Source organism: Amblyomma maculatum, chromosome 4 (genome assembly GCF_055883805.1).
Source record: "Amblyomma maculatum isolate TAMU_Amacu chromosome 4, ASM5588380v1, whole genome shotgun sequence".
NCBI lineage: Eukaryota > Metazoa > Arthropoda > Arachnida > Ixodida > Ixodidae > Amblyomma > Amblyomma maculatum.
In genome coordinates, this window is record NC_139347.1 from 11,765,634 (window position 1) to 11,785,680 (window position 20,047).

General features: G+C 43.6%; 1 protein-coding gene across 1 annotated transcript in view; it reads right to left on the bottom strand.

The window, feature by feature from the left end:
* Nucleotides 1–263: 263 nt before the first annotated feature.
* LOC146190302 (uncharacterized) overlaps nt 264–20,047 on the bottom strand; it is a 66,612-nt gene continuing 46,828 nt past the window's right edge. Inside the window, exons 12-14 of the mRNA XM_084599766.1 lie at nt 3,803–3,890; nt 1,077–1,128; nt 264–452 (exon numbers count right to left, since the gene is read on the bottom strand). Of these exons, the coding sequence (XP_084455892.1) occupies nt 264–452; nt 1,077–1,128; nt 3,803–3,890 (329 nt within the window). The remainder of the gene's footprint in view (nt 453–1,076; nt 1,129–3,802; nt 3,891–20,047) is intronic.

Sequence of the window (20,047 nt, forward strand, 5' to 3'; positions counted from 1 at the left end):
ATTCGGCGCAATGCCGCGGACTACTTGTGGCCAGACTGGCCGCTTCAACTACCGTGGGGGAAATAGTTTGAGCGCTGTATGCCGCTTCATCGTTCACACGGGTGCACGTGCTGTTTTATCTTCATTCTTCTCTCTTGTAAATTCCCATCGTCATCGCTTAGTGTGATTCGCTTCGGTGTGGGGCCCGGGCTTCAAGTATCCAATGAATCTGGTCCGCCAAGCCTGTCTTTACAATATATATGTATTTATATTTTCACTTCTCGCTATGCTAGCTTGCCGACCTCAAGGATCTCGTGGAGAGGCTTGCTCAATGGAGCCTTAGACTGCGGCCGTATGATGTCCCTAGCGTATATAATTCCGGCCGAAAACACCATGAGTGTGATTGCTTGTCCCGAGACCCCGTTGAGCTGGCGCCAGCAGGCAAAGGTGACGACGCGGACAGCTGCATTGCACTATTAAACACGGCAAATATGGCAATTCGACAAAGGCATGGTCCACAGCTTCATCAGCTGATGGCGAACCTCAAAGGAGGTGAAAATGGATTACGCCGTATTTTTCTGCATATTATAGACACTTTCGAGGTTAGGAACAGCGTGCTGCACAATAAGAACATTATCAGCAACCAGAAATTGTTGCTGCTTGTTGAGCTTGAAGACCTTTTCAGCGAGATCACAGAAGCTTGCCATGACGATCCTACATCTGGTCGTCTGGTTTATAGCTGAACACTATCACGAGTCCGAGAGAAGTATTAGTGGCCGAAACTGGCTAAGTATGCGCGTCAGTGCACAATAACTTTTCGGGAGTGTCAAAGGCAAAAGACACCGCCCACGTGTACGGCGGGTCTTCTCCAGCCAATCTAATTTCCGAGGTTCTGTTCCACACAATCGGAATGGCATTTGTGGGCTCATTTCTCACGTCGCAGTCCGCCAGCAAATACATAATGATAGCGACTGATTATCTCACGCGCTATGCCGTGTCCCGCGCAGTTCCATCGTCGACGGCTGCGGAGGCAGCCAAATGTCTCATAGTTCATAGTCCATGGTCAATGTTTCTCCTTGGACTTACTTTGTACTCACATGCGGCAACTGCCGCTGTGATGGGAGGCGGTAGCCGTCGGGGTTGAATTGCCTAAAACAGCGTTTGCTGCATAACAAGCGACCGATCAGGTTCGAAATACTGCTTCGCGATAAAAACTCAGCTTCTCACCGGTGTAACGTATTTAAATAGAGCGATAAAATAGGATGCTGGGCAAAGAGTAATCACTTGGCGCGTGCAAAAAATTGGGGACTTTATCGGTCAACGGCACTGGGTCTTGTGTCCGCGACTGTATAGTTATGCCTCGCAGACAGAGTAAAAAGAGCAGAGTGTGATCCTCGTAGAAGTAGAGTGGGTATTGGTGAAACCCTGCTGACAGATGGAAGTGGCAAGCTGAGCACTGCAGCCATTCAATACACACTGGGAATGTACCAGAAAACAGCAGCGTCCTGGTGAACATTGTTTAGCAGGAAAGAGCATTGAATACATTAGGTTTCGCTGCCTATTTCTGCGACGTACGATGTTAAAGGCGCTTCGTACCCAAGAGGGTAGAAAGCAAAAGCTACATTGATGAACTAATGCGGACGCCGCTCTGGAAACAATGTTCAAACTAAATCAGAGAATGAATGCAAATAACAACCAACTTGTGGCGAATGGCGACTACTTGCTATCTTGCAAGTACATATCTTAATGAGCTGAAAAGCACTCTTGTCTTCACCATTGTCGCTTGCTTTACATCTACTTATCAGCTGAATGAAAACGCCTTCATTTTCCAAAAAAAAAAAGAAATAAACAAACATGAAGCAAAAGACAATTCTCAGAAAACCTATTGGTATGGAGCGCTATTCTCAGCGGGTGTCAGATTGCTGACGTAAGCAGGTGAAGCGTTTTTGAGTTTCTGCATAATGGTTGCGCATTTCACACCGCGAGTACCGGCTGTGCTCTGAGTGGACAATATTAAAGAGACCAGTTCACGGAAAGAACCACAAGTAACTGAAAATGAAGCATAATTCGTCAAGCTGGCGTGCTATGAGTTAATGAAATTTTTCAGAAGCTCTGTAATAGTAATCGCGTTAAAAATTAACAAAACGTGTGTTTTCATCACCAAAACGGTTTCAGAGTTCCTCAAAAGCCCTCAGCAAAGCACTCAGGAACAAAACTGACACTTCTGGGTCTCTTGATACTGTCAACCTATTTTCGCAAGATTTAGTTTCTGAAAGAGACCGCTTAAGGTTTGAACGGTGGGCCTTTTGTTAGCGATACCCATTTAAGCGGCCCGAAATAACTGAAACCAATAACTAGATATTTTACAACAAAGCCCATTGTTTAAAAGTTTTAAAATGTAACGGAAGAAAGGCCACCAAAATATTTCCTTGTAATGATAAAAAGGCAATAATAGAGCTTTAACATTCCTACGTAAACTGTTTCAGTAAAGAGACGTGCACAAGCTTCTGCTCTGAGGTAGGAGCTAATAGAGACGATGGAATGCAATCCACAGTACGAAGGTGTGCTTCACCTTACCACACGCGACGATTAGCTATGTTTATATATGCTTTTCGCTGAGTTCAACAGGGGCTTCGCAAAGTGATGCTTTAGCACTAAACGTTTGAGGAACAGTTAATAATTCTTACATTGACATTGCGATGGCTTTAGAAACCTGTTTTGAGTTACAGTACTCGACCAGATACATTACTATACATGAATTCATTAACACTTATATAAAGCTTGAGCGCACATGCCAGCGATCACCACACTCTGCACCAACCTCTCTATTTTTGGCAACGTCTTAAATCCGAACATTCTTTGGCGGCAAAACAGCATGTCGAAGCTTTCAAAAGCCGGCGTGTTCCTGTGTATATATTACAGGGAACTTTATTATAACTTTCTTAAGATCTCTCTTGTTTTCAACGTGAATAAATTTCAACGGCGCCTCACTGATATTCCTATACACAATACATTTAAGAGGAAATAATATTGGAGAAATGTATACGGAAGCCGGATATAGCTTGTGATGCTTAATCGGTCTGCTACTTAGATGACAGGACGTTGAAAAATTTCCCCCTTTTTTCTTCTTATCAGAGGTGTAGACTCTTGTGGTATGCTATGTTTCACAAGCATATCAATTCTGCTAATATTATGACCAAATGTATTTAATATAAAATTTACACACCACGCACCAACGAGGAAGCATGCAAAGGGTCGCTCGATTACCCTCACTGCTTATGCAGCTGTGGTGGTGCACAATTTGTAAGCGCATAGACCAAAACAAAAGAAAGAACGGGTGGATTCCGGTTGGCATGTACGGACAGATTACGGCATTATGACGACCTAGACGCTGCCCTCCCGCCCCGATCGCGATCGATTCGGCATGCTGTGAACCTAAGATCGAGATCAAGAAGCAGCCTAGTGCATTACCCTGTCTGTCAAGTGCCACCTTTAAAACAGGTGCTCGCGTGATCAGTTCTTCTGTATAGAGGCAAGGAGAAAACTTTTCGGCATCCGATACTAAAAGTATATTCGTGAACGCTATGGTACGTAAGCAAAAAGAATGAGCGCACAGTCCCCGCACAAAAAAAGCAGATAGGCAGACATTGAGCAAGTGCGGACGTGCTCCTTGCTTGATGGCGTGGCCAAATTGATCAGTGTTGGTCTAAGCGACAGAATCGAGCGCACGAAACACAGTGCAGTGGTTACCACCACAGTGAGTCCGGTAGAGAAGGGAATCCGGGAAGGGAACGGAATGATCGATTCCGGGCTCCGGACGTGCCTGTCCGCTATCCACACGATCACCTTCGACAGGAGTAGGTAGTACCAGAAGACAGCGTGCTTGAAGCTGCCGAACACGTACACTTTATCTGTGCAGAATCGGTGTAGACAAACGCAGCAGTTCGTATAGTAAAGGTAATCGAAAAAAGTGACACCGTTGGATTCCGGGAAACTTCGGATGATGTCAGCCTGCCTCGTGACGAAAGTATACACATAGCGGCCTAGTCACTGTGTGCGAAAAAAGAATGGCATAGCAATAGAGCGAGCTGAAAGAAGCTACGCTGTTTTTGTTTCATGTAGGTTCATCGCTATCGCGACCTTCTGATCAGAGTTTGGTGCACACCATGCTACTAAGTTTATTCATATTGCTGTTCTTGTTTTACGACAAAGCGAATCGATGCCGATCCGATCAGTTTTCTTGGGTTCGCACCGACTCTTGGTGCGACCTTAAAGTTCAAGATGCGCGCCAATTGGAGTCTGGAGGAAAGAAAACGTTTCTTAATATTAGCAGGTGCTAGCAGTATAAAAACTAAGATATGTATTTAAGCATTCGTTATCTCCTGTCGCCGTCTGAGAATGGAACAAACTAGATGCCTCGATAACCCGAGCGTCGGCTTTAACACTATTCCATAGAAGGATCTATAGGATGGTATTGCTGTTTGCTTCTGAGTAACGTCGTGAGTGATGCAAAATGGTCTCTGATTATTGATACTTCGTTTCATACAAGTGGAAGCAAATCATTTTGCAGTGCTCTATATTAGTGCAGCTGCAATTAGACTAATCGGAATGGAGGTTTCACGGGTCTCGGCAAAAAAAAAAAAAAGGGGGAAGCAACGAAGCCTTACCTTGGTCAGGATTTTCCAACAAACTTAATATAGCTTGGAGGGACAGGCCTCCGTCCGGTAGATGACACAAACGGGCTATGGAGGATAATTATCTCTATTACCGTTAAATTAAACGATCATCACAAAATACAGAAATGCTGTATTTGCGCAATTTCAGCTATGAAGATATACTTTCTTGCGAGACATTATGGGGGTAATCGCTTCTAGCGGTCAGCTGTGGCCACAGACGTCCGTATATTAATTGACCATGTCCGTACGTGCTCATTCACAGATCGTCTTCGCAACATAGCGCAAATGAATAGTGCGGGAAGTTTATGACGAAATTCCACTAACCACTCAAGTTTATTTCAGAAAACTGTGGACATTTAAGGGGCAAAACTGCACCAAACAACAGCTTTGAAATTGTTCATTGATTGGATGAAACGTTTTGCAGCTAGTTAATATTATTGCTGTGAGAATCAGTCTATCTGAAATTGGTTTATTTTAAAGCAACTACAAAACACATTATGCATTCCATATAGCTAGACTGGCTATTCTTTATTTTAAAAACTATGGTTCAAAAAATCAATATTATCGATTTGTTTCTAGGTATGCGCGAAAGAAACGACGCTTGAATTAATTTGTTTAATTCTGCTATATTTACGAGAATTCCGCAATTTGTAAATGGTACACCGGCTTTTATTTTTATCAATCAATCAATCAATCAATCAATCAATCAATCAATCAATCAATCAATCAATCAATCAAAGTGATCTTTATTTGTATAAAACGAAATACATAAGAATATTTGGACCGATAGCCGCGGGGCTAGTAGACGGTCCAGTACAGAATAAACTTTTCCGCCTCGCCAGCATACCTGTATATCCTCCTTATCACCCACCGCTTAACAGCACACACGAAAGAGTGGTTCAAACGCTCTGAGGTAAGCTTAATAAAATACCTGATAATTATTTTGAGACCAGGATTGTAAGACTCCCGTTCACTTAAACAAAGTAACCAGGTACCCTCACTGTCCGTATTGCTGCAAATTAATGTAGTTCACTGCGTTGTCTCCCTTTAAACAATTTTCCTCGTTATCTTGAATCCAATCTTGCTTTCTTTGATTCTTTTTCCCTAGCCAGCTTATATGATTCCAGAATTTTCTTGCTCCGCCTCTAGAGGCATCGTGTATGTCAGCCATCCAGCGATCAGTGCACTGTTTTATTTTGCTTTGGACCAGGGCCTGTACCTCAAGTTTCTTTTGTCGATATGATTCCCATTTTTGGTCGACTTTTTCCTGAGATACCTGTGCTTTCTTTGCCACTCGATGTACATTCAAATGTGGCGCCAAGCCATTTGCTAATGAAACCAATTTCGACTTTACTTTTTCATTTGTTGTCTCTTAAAGGTCCCCAGAAAGGGGTCACCAAGAAGGGTAAACAACGCCATAACACTGATAGTTATTGAACCACCCATCATTCTCCCGCAAAAAATTTCGATCTAGCTTTTGCAACACCAGAGATATCGGCGATTAAAAATGACCCTTCCAATTTTTCCTCTCAGCTCGTACGCCGAAGGGAGCCATAAAAAAACAAAGAATACAAGCAAGTTCAAAGCTCCGCCCAGACATACGTCACTTCGACGAACTTCCGGTTGCCGCGCGCTCGCTTGCGGGCGTACTCCGCCATCCCGTCCTCGCTTGCACAAACCTGAGGAGTTCGCCAGTTCGCGCAGCGACGGTTAGTGTAACCGCGAACCCGTGGTTATCCTATGTTACACGGCGGACCAAACCATGGTTGCACCACTAACCGTGGTTACCGCAAACCGAGCTTGACGACCTCGGTTTGCGTCGTTAACCGAGGTTATGACGGCGTCTGTTGACGGAAGCTACTCGTCGGCGCCCGAGTGCGCGAAACGTACGAGCGGGCCTGCTTCACAGTTATTCATTTGCCCACTGTATCACGTTTACAGATCGATGTATAGATTATGGTGCCGCCCGACGTCTTCGATTACGGCCGACAGCGCAGCGACTGCGTACTGAAGCCTTGTCGTGCCTACAGTATCGTTTGAACGGCTTGTTGCTGAGCAGAACGCCAAAAAATACGCGGCCTTAGCTATGAAAGTACAAGAGTTTGCAACGCTTGCAGCACGGGATGCCGCGAGCAGGCTGAGGTACGTTACACAATTACCGCGGGGGTGGAACGTGCGAGCGCGGCGAACGCCGGCGGCGTGCGTGACCGTCCCTATCGTCGCTAGGCCTATTGTTTCGCTTCGAAGCCGAGGCGGTCGACGCTTTGGAACATGATCAACGCTGTCGTAAATCGTCTACTTATGAAACTGCCTTATAGTGATTCCTATCCTGCAATAGTAAAATAATTATAGGATTAACTCTGCCGACGCATTAATCGCAGAGCTAGTACGAGCAGATCGGATCAGCCGAAATGCACCAGCGGCAGCTGGCTTGTGCAGAAACTAGCTTGTATCACGGCTATCGCTCTTACCAGCAATTTGCTGCTGGTCAGCGATCCTTACGAGGGCTTCATACTTGATATTCGGCTCAATATTCCAGACGCCAACAAATTTTAGCACGCTTTATTTCGGACATCGGTGCTAACGATCCGCCGTGTGGTTCGCGAACGGTATGCATGAGGAGGGGCCACAGCGGCGATGTTTACGGCGGTTAAGGAGGTGCTGCCATTGTGCGGTGCTTGACCGTGCTGTTGACGCCTCGTCGGACGACACTCCGATACTCCTGAAACCACGTTATATAAATAAGGTATTTGTAAATGCAGCTTCGTTCTGCCGATCCCTGCGTCGCTTCGGTTGTTGCACTTAATGGGCAATGGCCACCTAACCGATAAGGGCGGCGAGCTGTAACAGCCCGCACAGAGTTCGAGCAGGGCACGAGCAGACGACTTTCGCAGCTACCGGAAGTGTGTTCGTGACGTCATGGTTGCAGTGACTGCAGCGAATGGCAGCTTCTAGCAAGCCTTGCCAGTCAACCGACCCGTGACGTCACGGGATTAGGAAATAGTTCCATGCGACACCGCCAAACGACATTCCCTCTGCCCGCGAATTTCAAAAAACGCAGTTTTTAAAAATTAATAATAAATCGCTGGCTTTGTTCCAAGGAGTTATACTTTGCGTTAATGCTCAAAAGGATGTGTTCTACACACTGAACACGTTTATCAGTGGTTTCTTGGGGGCCGTTTCCGTGGACCTTTAATAATTACCTAATAAACCTGTTCGGCCTAATTATTTTTTTGCGCACAACATTACGTCACCCTCTATTGATTGACACCACTCATTACCCTCTACGACTTCTCAATTACTCACAAGTGCTGCGGACACGATTTTGCAAATTGCGCGCCAATCCCTTCCTATGCCCTTTTCTGGAATCTACTTCCGGCTGCGTGACGTCACTTCATATACGTCACATTTTTTTCACTTCTTTTTTATTCATTTTCTTTGATATTGTCAAATCGCGCGCTAATCCCTCCTATGCCCTTTTTCGGCTCTACTTCCGGTTGCGTGATGTCACATCCTTAACGTCCCTCTAGTTGACTGCCTTAATTAACTACTTTAGTCTTCGGTACTATGAAATTCCGCGCCAATTCCTTTCTGTGCCCTTTTTTGGCTCAACTTCAGGTTGCGTGACGTCACATTCTTGACTGATTTTATTTAATTGACTGATTTATTTACTATTTCAGTAATTGATACACTCAAATGTGCCTCCAAGCCATTGTCTACTGAGACCATTTTAACCTTAACGTTTTCATTTTTTGCCTGTAAATTATTACCTTATTAACTTATTGGCCTAATTACTTTTTCGCCAGAAACATTACCTCACCCCCTATCGATTGGACACCACTCATTAACCTCTACCGCTTCTCAGTTACTCGCAACTGCTGTGGACACGATTTTGCGGACGCGACCTGCGGACGCAGTCTGCGGACGCGGCCTGCGGACACGGCCTGCGGACACGGTCTGCGGACAGAAATCTGTGAATATAGCGAAGTAATGCTATAATGGCGGGAATTGGACCTAGTTGGTTATCCATAGCGGTTTCACCTTGTCGTTCTATGTGTTAGCGCGGTGAAACCACTATGTAGTAATGCTATCGCATTAAATAAGAGGCGATCCTCAACCGGCTGGTCGCCGACTCCTACCTTTCCAGCACTAGGTCACACGCGAGCCGATGCGTGCACCAGGTGCACCAGTGCACTACGTAGGTCAACAGGAGAGAGGTGATAAGTGGTGCGCTACTCTCCGCTATCTTGATCGTCAGTCCAGAAAGACAGAAATTGTAACGAATTAGCAACCTGGTGGCGCAGCTTCTTCTTGCATTCAAATATGGGAGTTATTTCATGAAGTAAAGATAGACTTACATTCGCGCATGTTTGCTATCAGCGCCCTATGTATGATATTTACTTTTTATGGGCCTCTATGTTAAACAATGTCTTATCTATGTACGACATAAAGCCTTCCACGCACATTCTGTCTTCTACATTTGCTTTTCGTTGTTCATTTTGGTCGGTGGCTTGGTTGTCACCCTCGAAGCTTCAGTTCAAGCTTAGACCATGATACTGGACGTACTGCATGTGTGTATGTAAAACAAAGTTATAAACGCGCTTCCAAAGTAGTTGATCTGAGACATTTTCTTACAATTTTAACACGTTTTATTCTCATCAAGAGTGTCGACCCAGGCGGCTAGAGTTCTTGCGAAATGTCAAGTACTCATGACATCTTTAAGTCATTCCTCGAACGAGAAATTATGCAGCGCAAAGACAATGCGGTCACTTACTTCCAAGATAATTTTAACGAAAATAACAGTGCCCTTGCTTGAGGCCAAGCTCACATTAATATGTTTGATGCTAGACAAAGGCTTTTACTTTGGAGGTATATCCGTGCTGAGGCTTCATTCCACTGCAGAGTCTCAACATTTATTTTGCATTATGAATAATTTGTCACCTAACAGTTTTCTTAGTGTTTGTGATTTACCATTATCTGCACTTTCAAGTGTAATTTCCTTTCTTGATATTGGCAGGAAAATCTTCCTCTATGACTTGCTGACGCAATATTTGTTTTGTGAATAAAGATTTAAGACGTCCAAAAACATAACGAAAATAGTGGATGGACATAATATGGTGAAACAGAGTAATCTGTAGCCGCCTGGGTATGAATAATTGAGGGTTAAGAAAACCAACGCTCGAAAATTTAATTACTGTATAAAGGTATCCCAAGCCCTAAGAAAGAATCTCACCTTAGAAGTCTCACTGTGTTCATTACCGTTGCAATCTTTCGGCTTTGTAACAAAGATAAATACTTTTACCTTGTTTTGTCGAGCGCAGGATATCTTAAAATTAAGCTTAAATTGGATTTCCCGCCACTGTTCCTTAAATTGTAATTAGGCGACAGTACTTTTCCTCGACAGTAGATTAAAAACAGGAATGGTGCGATTATCATTAACGGAACTTACCTAATCCGAGAATAATTAGATTTTTCGCCAGGAGAAATAAGTCTCTTCTCAGCTGCATTACAGACTATCCCATAAATATTATAAACTAAGCAGCCTTCAAAGTAAAAAGCAAACGAAGCGTGGAGCAATTTCTCGTGTGCATGAGAAATACAAACAGGCACCAAACTGCTCTGTGGTATTCAGGCAGAGCTATGTAATTTAAATTACATGACAAGCAGCCAACACAAAATTTTTTTGAGTTAACTGTCGAATATTTTAAACTGCGGTTGTCTACTTATATACGACTCGTAGGAAAACACTGCTTTTAAAGTTTGTCCTATGCTCATACAATGTTTTTAGGGCTACCCTGTAACGCCTTTGTAATGCATTTTTGAGAGTGAATAGAAAAAACTGCAAGTGCGAAAAGTGCGTATCTGTTCATACATTCATTGCTTCTGTGCTGTGTTTTGATAAGAGAAAATTTGTGTTTATAAACATCATTTGAAAAATGGTCTTCTCCATGCAAACTAGGTGTGTAAAACAGATGAAACCGAATATTATCTGGACTATGAAAATGCAGCCTGGTGACTCTTAGGCTGTACTACCTCTGATTGTGCATCACCGTACACTTTCAATATTAAAACTTGTGCCCGCTTTAAAGAACCCAGTGCCGATTACAACCAGGTGGAGGCAAAAGAAAGTCTACAAAAATCCGAAATTTGATTTGAGTCATCTTTTTACTGACATTCTTAAGGCCAATGTTTGGCGTCGGGGCCATTTTGGCATGAAACAAAGCAAAACAGAGCTACAGGAGAGGTAAACATCCGCAACATCAGCTGTCATCTCCTAACTCATATGGTAGCCACGAACGATGCGTACGAAATATTTATTGGAGATTAGAACGACGAGTTACACCAGACAGTCAGTTGAGTCGCATATTTAAGTAGGTATGTATGAATAATTTTATTAAGATGTCGGCAAATGACGGTTTAAAGCGTCGTGACGCTGGCCAAGCGTCAAGCCGGGGTTATGCCCTACTCTGCGTTACCTCATTTTGGCAGCGAAGCAAAACTATTCCCGCAGGAGAATGTTATCAGAAGGCCGCCTACAAATTGCCGATGGAGATCTGTGGTTGAAGGCTCGTCTTTGACAACCTACTGGTTTGTGTCCTTTTAAGTGGGTGCTTAACATAAACGGTCACTGAAGAGAAATGGCAGAAATAGCAACCATAGAAAAAGCCCTGAGAAGAATTGAAAACATCTCTTTTGTGCTGAAATAGTAGCCACAGTTTTCAGGAAATCTCAAATGAAATGCCCAAAATCTTTCCGCATTCAAATCGCCCGAAAAGTTACCAAACCCCGCGTTATTTTTAATACGCCGAATTGGTCCGGCTCTACGGCTATTGAGAATGGGAGAATACTAAGCCTCAGGCTGCTTCATGTGATTTCAACGCATGGAATTGGTTGCGAGAAAGTGGGACAACGCAGGGCAAATCTGCTACAAGAACACATTTAGTTTCGCGTGTGAATGCTCTCATTCGGCAATTTGGTGTGTTTCGGCGCTTTCGACTGACAATGTTCGTTCGATCCTCAATGAACCATTGTGCTGTAAACAATTGTAACCTTAACTGGTTGGTGCTCTTGGCACTGAAACGTTTTAAAAGGCGAGAGAAATGCATCGGTACAGAAGGGCTGTTTTCTAGTTAACCAGTACATATATTCTATATGTTATGTTAGCTCACTAGTGTAAATGTATTTAGTATCTGCTTTATTGCTCCTTAAAAATACAGCCCTACAGAATGAAAACCAAGCACTTCGTGCAGCGGGATCATCTTGAAAGTAAGGCAGAGGAATACGAAAAGAGAATTGTGAACTTAGAACAATGTTCGAGGAACTTAAACGTTGAAATCTAATGTATCGAAAACGGAAGTGTTCTGGACATTGAATGCAAAATAGGCAGCGCAATCGAATTCCCAATCACACCTGCTAATATTGAAGTTTGCCACCGTGTGCACTACTCGCAACCCAGACAAGTCAAGCATAATAAAGCAGTTTGAATCACGCACAAAGCGCGATGAGGCACTCAGGAAAGCAAAAAAAGCAAGGCTCACGAACTCAGATATAGGTGTCAATAACTCTGACAATAATTGAGCATCTATATATGTAAATGAGCATCTTTACCCCGCACTTAAACGGCTTCTCGGATTGGCCAATAAGAGGAGCACAGAGCATAAATGGAAATCAGTATGGTTGTTCAATGGAAAAATATTCACAAAGCAGACAGAGACCTCAAAGACAATACAGATTGCCGAAGAACACGACCTTTCTAAGATAACCTGACTTGCAAAAAAAAAAAAAAACATTAGCCATGGACTATCAAGCATTTGCGCTACCTGAATCCGTTTTCCGGCCCTCTTTGCAGAGTGCGTCTGTCCTACATATGAACACTCGCTCGGCAATAACCAAGGATGACGCCATCAGTAGCTTTTTATATCAATTTAGTTTTAAATTTAATACAATTATGTTGACTGAAACATGGTACTACGAGGGCTGTAATACCCTTAACATGCATGGGTACAGAGGTTTTGCTTCTTAACCGTACAGATCGAAGAGGTGGTGGTACTGCAATCTATACAGCTGTGTCTAAGAATTATGAAATTTTGCCTGAATATAGCAAAGTGACTGCAGACATGAAAATTTTGTGTTACGAAGCAAGGATGAAATGCTCTCTGTTGTTTACTGCCCTCCCAGTGGCAATGTGCCGTGCTTTCTTGGGTTTTTCGAGCATTGTTGGAATATGTGTCTGAAACCAAAATTAAACTAACATGTTCTGGGGATTTTAACATTGATATTTTAGAAAACAGGAACACAGCTTTCGATTTCGCTGCTAGACTATCCTTAACTGGCTTTACCAACATAATTTGTACAGCCACTCGCTTTACGTTGTCAAGTACATCAGCACTAGATCTTATTATTACTAACATTGAAACAACTATCCACCGTGCCGATACAATTGCATGTGAGGTAAGCGACCACTGCCCCGTGTTTGCGTTTTATTCCAAGACAACAAACGAGAGTATGACAGTGCGCGATTCTTTTCTATTTCAGTGTATCACAACTGATGCAATGGAGTCATTTAAAAACCAAATAAGTGCGCATGACCAGAGGTGGGCATTTGACCTCAAAAACCTCGACCTCACCTCAAACTCAAAAAATATTTGGCGACCTCACTCAACCTCAACCTCATCAATTGAGGTTGAGGTCCCCCAGGCGACCTCACCTCACTTTTCAGGTGACCATTGGCGACATCACTCAACCTCACCTCAAACTCAAAATGTGAGGTTGAGGTCAGGCACTCGACCTCAAAAAAAAAATAATAATAATCATTGAATTAAACCGTAACTTAAAGCAAATATACACTTCTCGGTAATCCTAGGGTATATAGGCTAGCCAGAATTTTGTCGTATGAAGGCTGTATTTTGCTCCTAATTTTATATAACAATTATTATCCCGGATAAAAGCAGAAAAACTCCGGACACTACATGTCCAACTCTGCACTAAAGTGGCAATCCTCTCCCCCTCCTCGCCTATCCTTTTGTGGTCGGTTTCAATCTAAAGCCTACATGGGTACCACGTTAATACGCATACGCCCATAATGCAATACAAAGAGTTTATCCCATCTGACCCACGTGAATAAGATTCGTATTAGAAATAAAACAAGCCAGTTCTTACTATAAACTGAAAAGACAAATGCTGTTGACCCTAGTGACGACAATGACGATATGCTCTTTTGCTTTTCTTGCCACATAGCGCTAAACAGACAGGGACACAGCGAGACACGCGGGACGGGCGTTTTTTTTTTTTTTTTTTCTTTTTTTTTTTTTATCGCCCGTCCCGTATGTCTGGCTGTGTCCCTGTCTGTTTAGTGCTATGAGGCAAGAAAACCGACACCAACTCGCCCAAGCTTCCATCCTTGCTCTTTTTCTTAATTCGAAAAAAAAAATTGATGATTGCCGAGCTTTTTTCTAATACACTGTACATTGTTTTGCGACAGAATACATTAAATTAGGAAAAAAAAAATAGGAATACAGTCGTGCCTCGTTAGTATGGACACTTTGGTTTCCGACCAAAACTTTCCATAAAGCGAGTCATCCATATTAACGAGTCATGAATAAAAACGAAAAGTATATAATTGAGAAAAAAATTTATAATTAATGGCTGCTGTTTTAATTAATTTGGGTATATAAACACAGCCGAGATGTCGATGCTACACTCTTCTCCATAAATCCGTCGACCTGAAACGTCATGTCTGTTCATAAACCTTGTCAGCCATCCTCTTGAGTTGCTGAAGTTAGTTACGCCTAGACATAGCGTAGAATAATATTTCTCAGTAAACATCTCCCTGTTTTACTGAACAAAAATTCCGTAAGTCATCACAGGTAAAACCTATCAAGACGGAGGAAGAGAAGCACCCATAATGTTGCCGAGGCAGCGAGCCTTCTCTTGAAGCATTTCGTCGCTCACGACAGCACCATTCGCGTACACATTCCTGAACCACATTAACAAGGCTGACTCCATATTTCTTCGAACTGGGCTGGGCGCTGTCGGACTGTGGCTTTCGCTGCGATGCCGACGTTGAGCCATTTATCGGAGTCCTGTAGTATATATAGATGGTATACCGTCGACCTGGCGAGGCTGAGGCCTAGTTGAACTTGGGTCCAGTCTTTCACGGCTTGGATTGACTGAGATGGCTTTTTGCCGCTTGTATTCACAGATTTCCCGCTTCGCGCCTAAGTTCAGCTCCATTCTTTTGCGTTTAACTCCCGCCATGCCAAAAGTCAGACTAAAGCTTCGGGTTACAGGCTCCTGCTTCCTTGCACTCTTTTTCCCTAGTTAACCTCCCTGACTTTCCGTTATTCTGATTCTCTTTCTTGCCTTGTACTGTTTCTGTAAGGAAGCGAGGGAGTCAAGTTGGCAGGCTACTATACAGAGGGCTATCGAACAGCCCTTTCCTGCGCCGTTTTTATATGTTCCCATAAAACAAACACTGCAAGCTGAAGTACAGTTTAGAACGACGGCTAGCCGACTACGAAGAGCTCAGACCTTGTCAAGGCCGCGTCGTTGACTCAAGGCGAAACCGACATGCGGATCGCTGTGGCGCAAAATGAGGTAGTTCTGTAGCGCAACAGTGACGAAAACCAGGAGCATGAGAAGGAAGGGCGTCCAGGACGGGACGCCCGGTCCCGGTTGCGTGCTCGTCGCCTTTCTTTTGTCGCCTACTTCGTGAGTGTGTCTTAACCCTGACCGAAAATCGTTAACGGCTTCGTGGAACACACTTTGTGTTCTGGGATAGAAAAACTTCAGTTTCCACCCCCAATTTTGGCGCTTGTCTTTCTTCTTATTATTTCTTTCTTACGTTTTTACCGGCCTCTCTTCTGTTCACGTTCAGCAGAATTTATTGCGACCACATGTTGCTATTTTCCCGACTGCGGCTTCTAGTTGCAGCGCTGCCGCTGCACCCAGAAATCTCCCGGTTCCCTCCTTTTGAGGTCTTTCTTAGTTAGCTGACCCTCGGTTTGCTGTGTACGATCCCTGCCATCCACCCTCCTTTTCTCCTCCTCCTCCCTTCCTTTCCGCGCTTGCGCCCCCCTCCCCCCCCCCCCCCCCCCCCCCCCGCCCTCTTAAAACGACGACACGCCCGCTTTGGTTCTTTCCAACTCCACAGGACTCGTTCAGGTATCCGACCGTATCGGCTGTCGCATAGGTTCCCGGCCTGCGCACCCTTCTTTAACTTGCGTGCGGACTCCCCTGCTTTTTTCAAACGATGTCCAATTAGCGAGACAAAAATACATAGGCCGAATAGGCTGTGTGCATTCATCCCCTGTCCATTGTTCAGAGAGCGAATTTCTATATTAACGAGGCATAAATACATTGAAAAATCTTCGCCCCCAGAAAACTGTCCATAATTCGGGTCCTCCATATTAACGGATGTCATTTAACGGGGCACAAATTTTCTATAATAGTCACTCATGAAACGACTTGTGAATACTAAATCCCCAACAAAACAAACAAAAGAGGAAAAGACAGCAAACATCAATTAATCATAAAACTCGGCCAACGCCGAATAAACCTTCAGAAAATTTCGAAAACGAATGCTGTTTATCTTATGAGGTCCCAACCGGCGACTCCTGGGCGTTTGTTTATAATCATGATCCCGTGGCGTATTGCAAGAATTGGCGGAATTGCTTCTTTGAACACCACGCTTACATTAAAATTACAAGGGTCGGAACTGCTAGGAAAGAGGGTTAAACGTGAACCACTTTGCTGTCGCGAACATCGGCTCGCCCGTCAAATTTCGCCGGAGCAAAATGTCCAACTCCCACCCGCCTAAAATAAAAAAAAAAAAAACACTATATAAATACTTGCACGTCCGAACTGAATACTGGATGTCATTTCGCCAACAATTCTGAGATGAGCTTCTTTGTGGTATTTACTTGTTTTCCTTTGAAGACTGAACTAATAAATTGCACGGTGGTGTCTCCGAAGCTGCTTCGCCGCATGCACCGTACGTGAATCCAGAGAAACCGTTTCCCCGTTAGTGTCGTATAGTTACAGCACATAAACGTAAAATAAAGACAAGAACAACAGTAACGAGGCGAGCAAGCAGCCCGGAGGCACCGTGCCCCCTGCTGTACACGCGCTCCTCCCTTCGCCGTCCGTCAGCATGGCATTTGGTTTTGCTCATGCAGTGAATGCCGAACTGTCACCAATACACACCAAAAGGCAGTGGCGTATGTGTGCCAGCTCCGCTTTCAGACTAGATCGCGCTTTCCAATACTTGCAAAAGAAAAGAAAAAAACTAAATGACCGCGCCGGTAAGTGGAAAGGAGGGTTGTGCTATAGGCCTCTGAAAAGATGCCAAAGAAAGAGCCTAATGTGATGGAAGAAGCCTGTTCTCTTTTCGGCAGTGTACGAACTTAATTGACATACAAGAAAATATATATAAAGAAATACCATGTTGACGAAAGTAATAACAAATGTCGCACACTAAAAACAGAAGTGAACTGTGCTTCCCAGAGCGTATAGAAAGTTTGAGACATCGACTTAGTACTGCATTCCTCAATGATAGCATGTAATTGGCTTCATTCACGTATATCTAAATTTTAAAGAAAAAAAACAACAAATGTCTAAAAAAATTATTCCGACATCTCGCCACAAAAATTTTCATCCGATTGATTTGTCCGCCTCGAGCAGACGGGAGCACAAAAGAGACACGCTCAGTTCGCCATACCAATTCGTCCGTCTAGACACCAAAATGTCGAGCCGGAAACCATCTCAATACTTTCTAGCTCATAAAAACATGTAGGAGAACGCTTTCCTCTCTTTCTTTTTTTTTTTTTTTTTTCTGCGCCTGAATAAGAGATTTCAAGGGAAACCTGATATTATGAAGTTAAGAATCCCTTACTCTCCTCCTTCCTCCTGCATTGCTTGATTTCACTAGAATTTCACTAGAATAGAAGGGCCTTAATGGAGCGAAATTATTTTTTTTTTTCATTGGGCTTTACTGTATGCAAGCCCCATATAATTTTTCGTCTCTTCTATCTCGGCAAATAGCTAACATGCGCAGGCTTCTTTCCTGTATACCAGCTGCGCCTTATAAGCTGTGCCGTTCGTTTCATCCTCTTTACCGCTATATTGGGTATGTAAGGACCGCTAGCACTTTCATCCCATTGCAGTTGTTCGGGGCCACCTGTGAATCTGTTAGAAGAAACAAGCAGCAAAAAACCAAAGAGAGGTTGTTCTGGAGAATACAAGAATATAAATTTACAGGACCGGAATGTAGAACAATGACGTACAATTCGAAAGGGAGGGCTTCAATAAAATGCTTAGATGGTATTGGGCCGGTTTTCCTGGTTTGTTCAGGTTTTCCTTTTTTTTATTTGTCAGTATCACGTCCTCTAACAATTCCGCTGCACCATTTTCTGTTAAGTTTCCGTGTAATGTACAGCGGGATCGAATGTAAGGCAGCAGCCGTGACGTTAGCGCCTTGAAACGGGCATGCACACGACAAACAGCTCTGCTCTGCACCGTCTGCGCAAAGACAATTTGCTTCGCTTTTTAGTTTGCTTGTTTCTTTGCGGCATCCGACAAAAGCACCGCGGGTCAACTTGAGTTACGTGCTTTGCGCGCTCCTGGGTGTTTGAGCCTGCGGCAAGCATCGGCACAAACAAGTCAGAGGAAACGGGGGTGGCGGGCGGGGGGCATGAGTAGTTCGTGAAGTAAAAAAAAAAAAAAAATCTCCTTTCAAGAAGATCAGAGGGAAGCGTCCTCGGGCTGCGGACATTACGGTGGAATGCCGAAAGCTGGGCAGGGGCTGCGGCATCCGGTCGTCCGAACGGGGGGTTACCAAACACCGAGAGTCGGCGGGCACACCGCAGGCAGTACGCTCGAGCTCCACGTCAAAAGGAGCGCTCTTCGAAGAAAGCCGCGGCAACAGCAAAAAGCCTGGAACTCACAATTTCGACCTCACACAATGACGACCTCACTCAACCTCAAACTCACGCGTGAGGTTGAGGTCCAATTTCGTGACCTCACTCAAACAATTTCGAGCTGTCACCGACCTCACCTCAACCTCACCTCACTCCGTGAGGTTGAGGTCATTTTGAGGTTGAGGTCGACCTCATGAGGTCGAAACCTCATGAGGTTGCCCACCTCTGCGCATGACTGGTCTTTTATTTAAAAAAAAAAAACGGAGTCGGTGCATATTCCGCTTTTATTGAAACATTTGTGCGCTTATAAGAACAAAATTCCCCTTTCAAGAGAGGCACACGCTGTAAGAAAATTACAAAGTCTTGGATCACGCGATGTCACATGATAATGATAAGGCGTAAAAACCGCTTGTACAATTCGTTCCTGAGCACGCGTTCGCCAGAGGCTTTGAAGGAATTCAAAAAGACACGAAATAAACTCAGTGCCGAGATTAGACGTGCAAAGCATACGTATTATCATCACCTATTTGCAGGTATATCTACAGATCACCCTCATTTAGCTTGGAAAGTAGTGAACAAAGTATTGGGCCGCAGCAACTTCAACTCCGCTCCAGATAAGGTTATCGTTGACGGTAAAGAACTCTCCAGCAAGTCACTTGCAGATTACTTCAATAATCATTTCGTCAGCATAGGCGCAACAGCACAGCCTGGGACACATGATGAAAATACAGTTTGCAGCCCAGTAAGCAGTTCTTTATGGAACCCACTGATGAAACAGAAGCGTCCAGAACATTTATGAGTTTAAGTAACAGTTCTACTGTAGATTTTGATATTATACAAAATAAACCGGTTAAGTACGTATTGGAATTCCTGCTTCCAGTGCTGGTGCACATATTTAACTTAATGTTTTAATCTGGCGTCTTTCCTGCAGTTATCAAACGTTCAAGAGTTTCGGTCATTTTCAAAGGCGGTGATAAGAACTTCGCGAATAATTACAGGCCAATAAGCATTATTTTCGTTTTTTCTAAAGGCCTAGAAAAGCTTATGTTCACACGTCTCATAGAATATTTTGTTCTAAACAATGTATTTAGCGATGATTTACATGGTTTTAGACCTGGAAAATCAACCGAAACAGCGCTAATATCTTGTAAAAAAAACTGTGTTGGATAATTGCAATAAAAACTTTTTTACCTTTGGCCTTTTCGTAGATTTCGCAAAAGCTTTTTACTCTTTAAATCACAGAATTCTCATAACAAAGCTATTGTGCCACATACGGTACGGAGTATGTGGCACACCTCCGGAATTAATTAAATCATACTTTAGTGACAGAAAACAAATGGAAAACTTAGAAAATCACCGATCGAACTTTCTAGCAGTCACTAAAGGTGTTCCGCAAGGAAGCCTAATAGGACCGCTGTTATTTAATGTCTTTATCAACGATATTGTACACATTGACCCATCAGTTAAATTTATCAT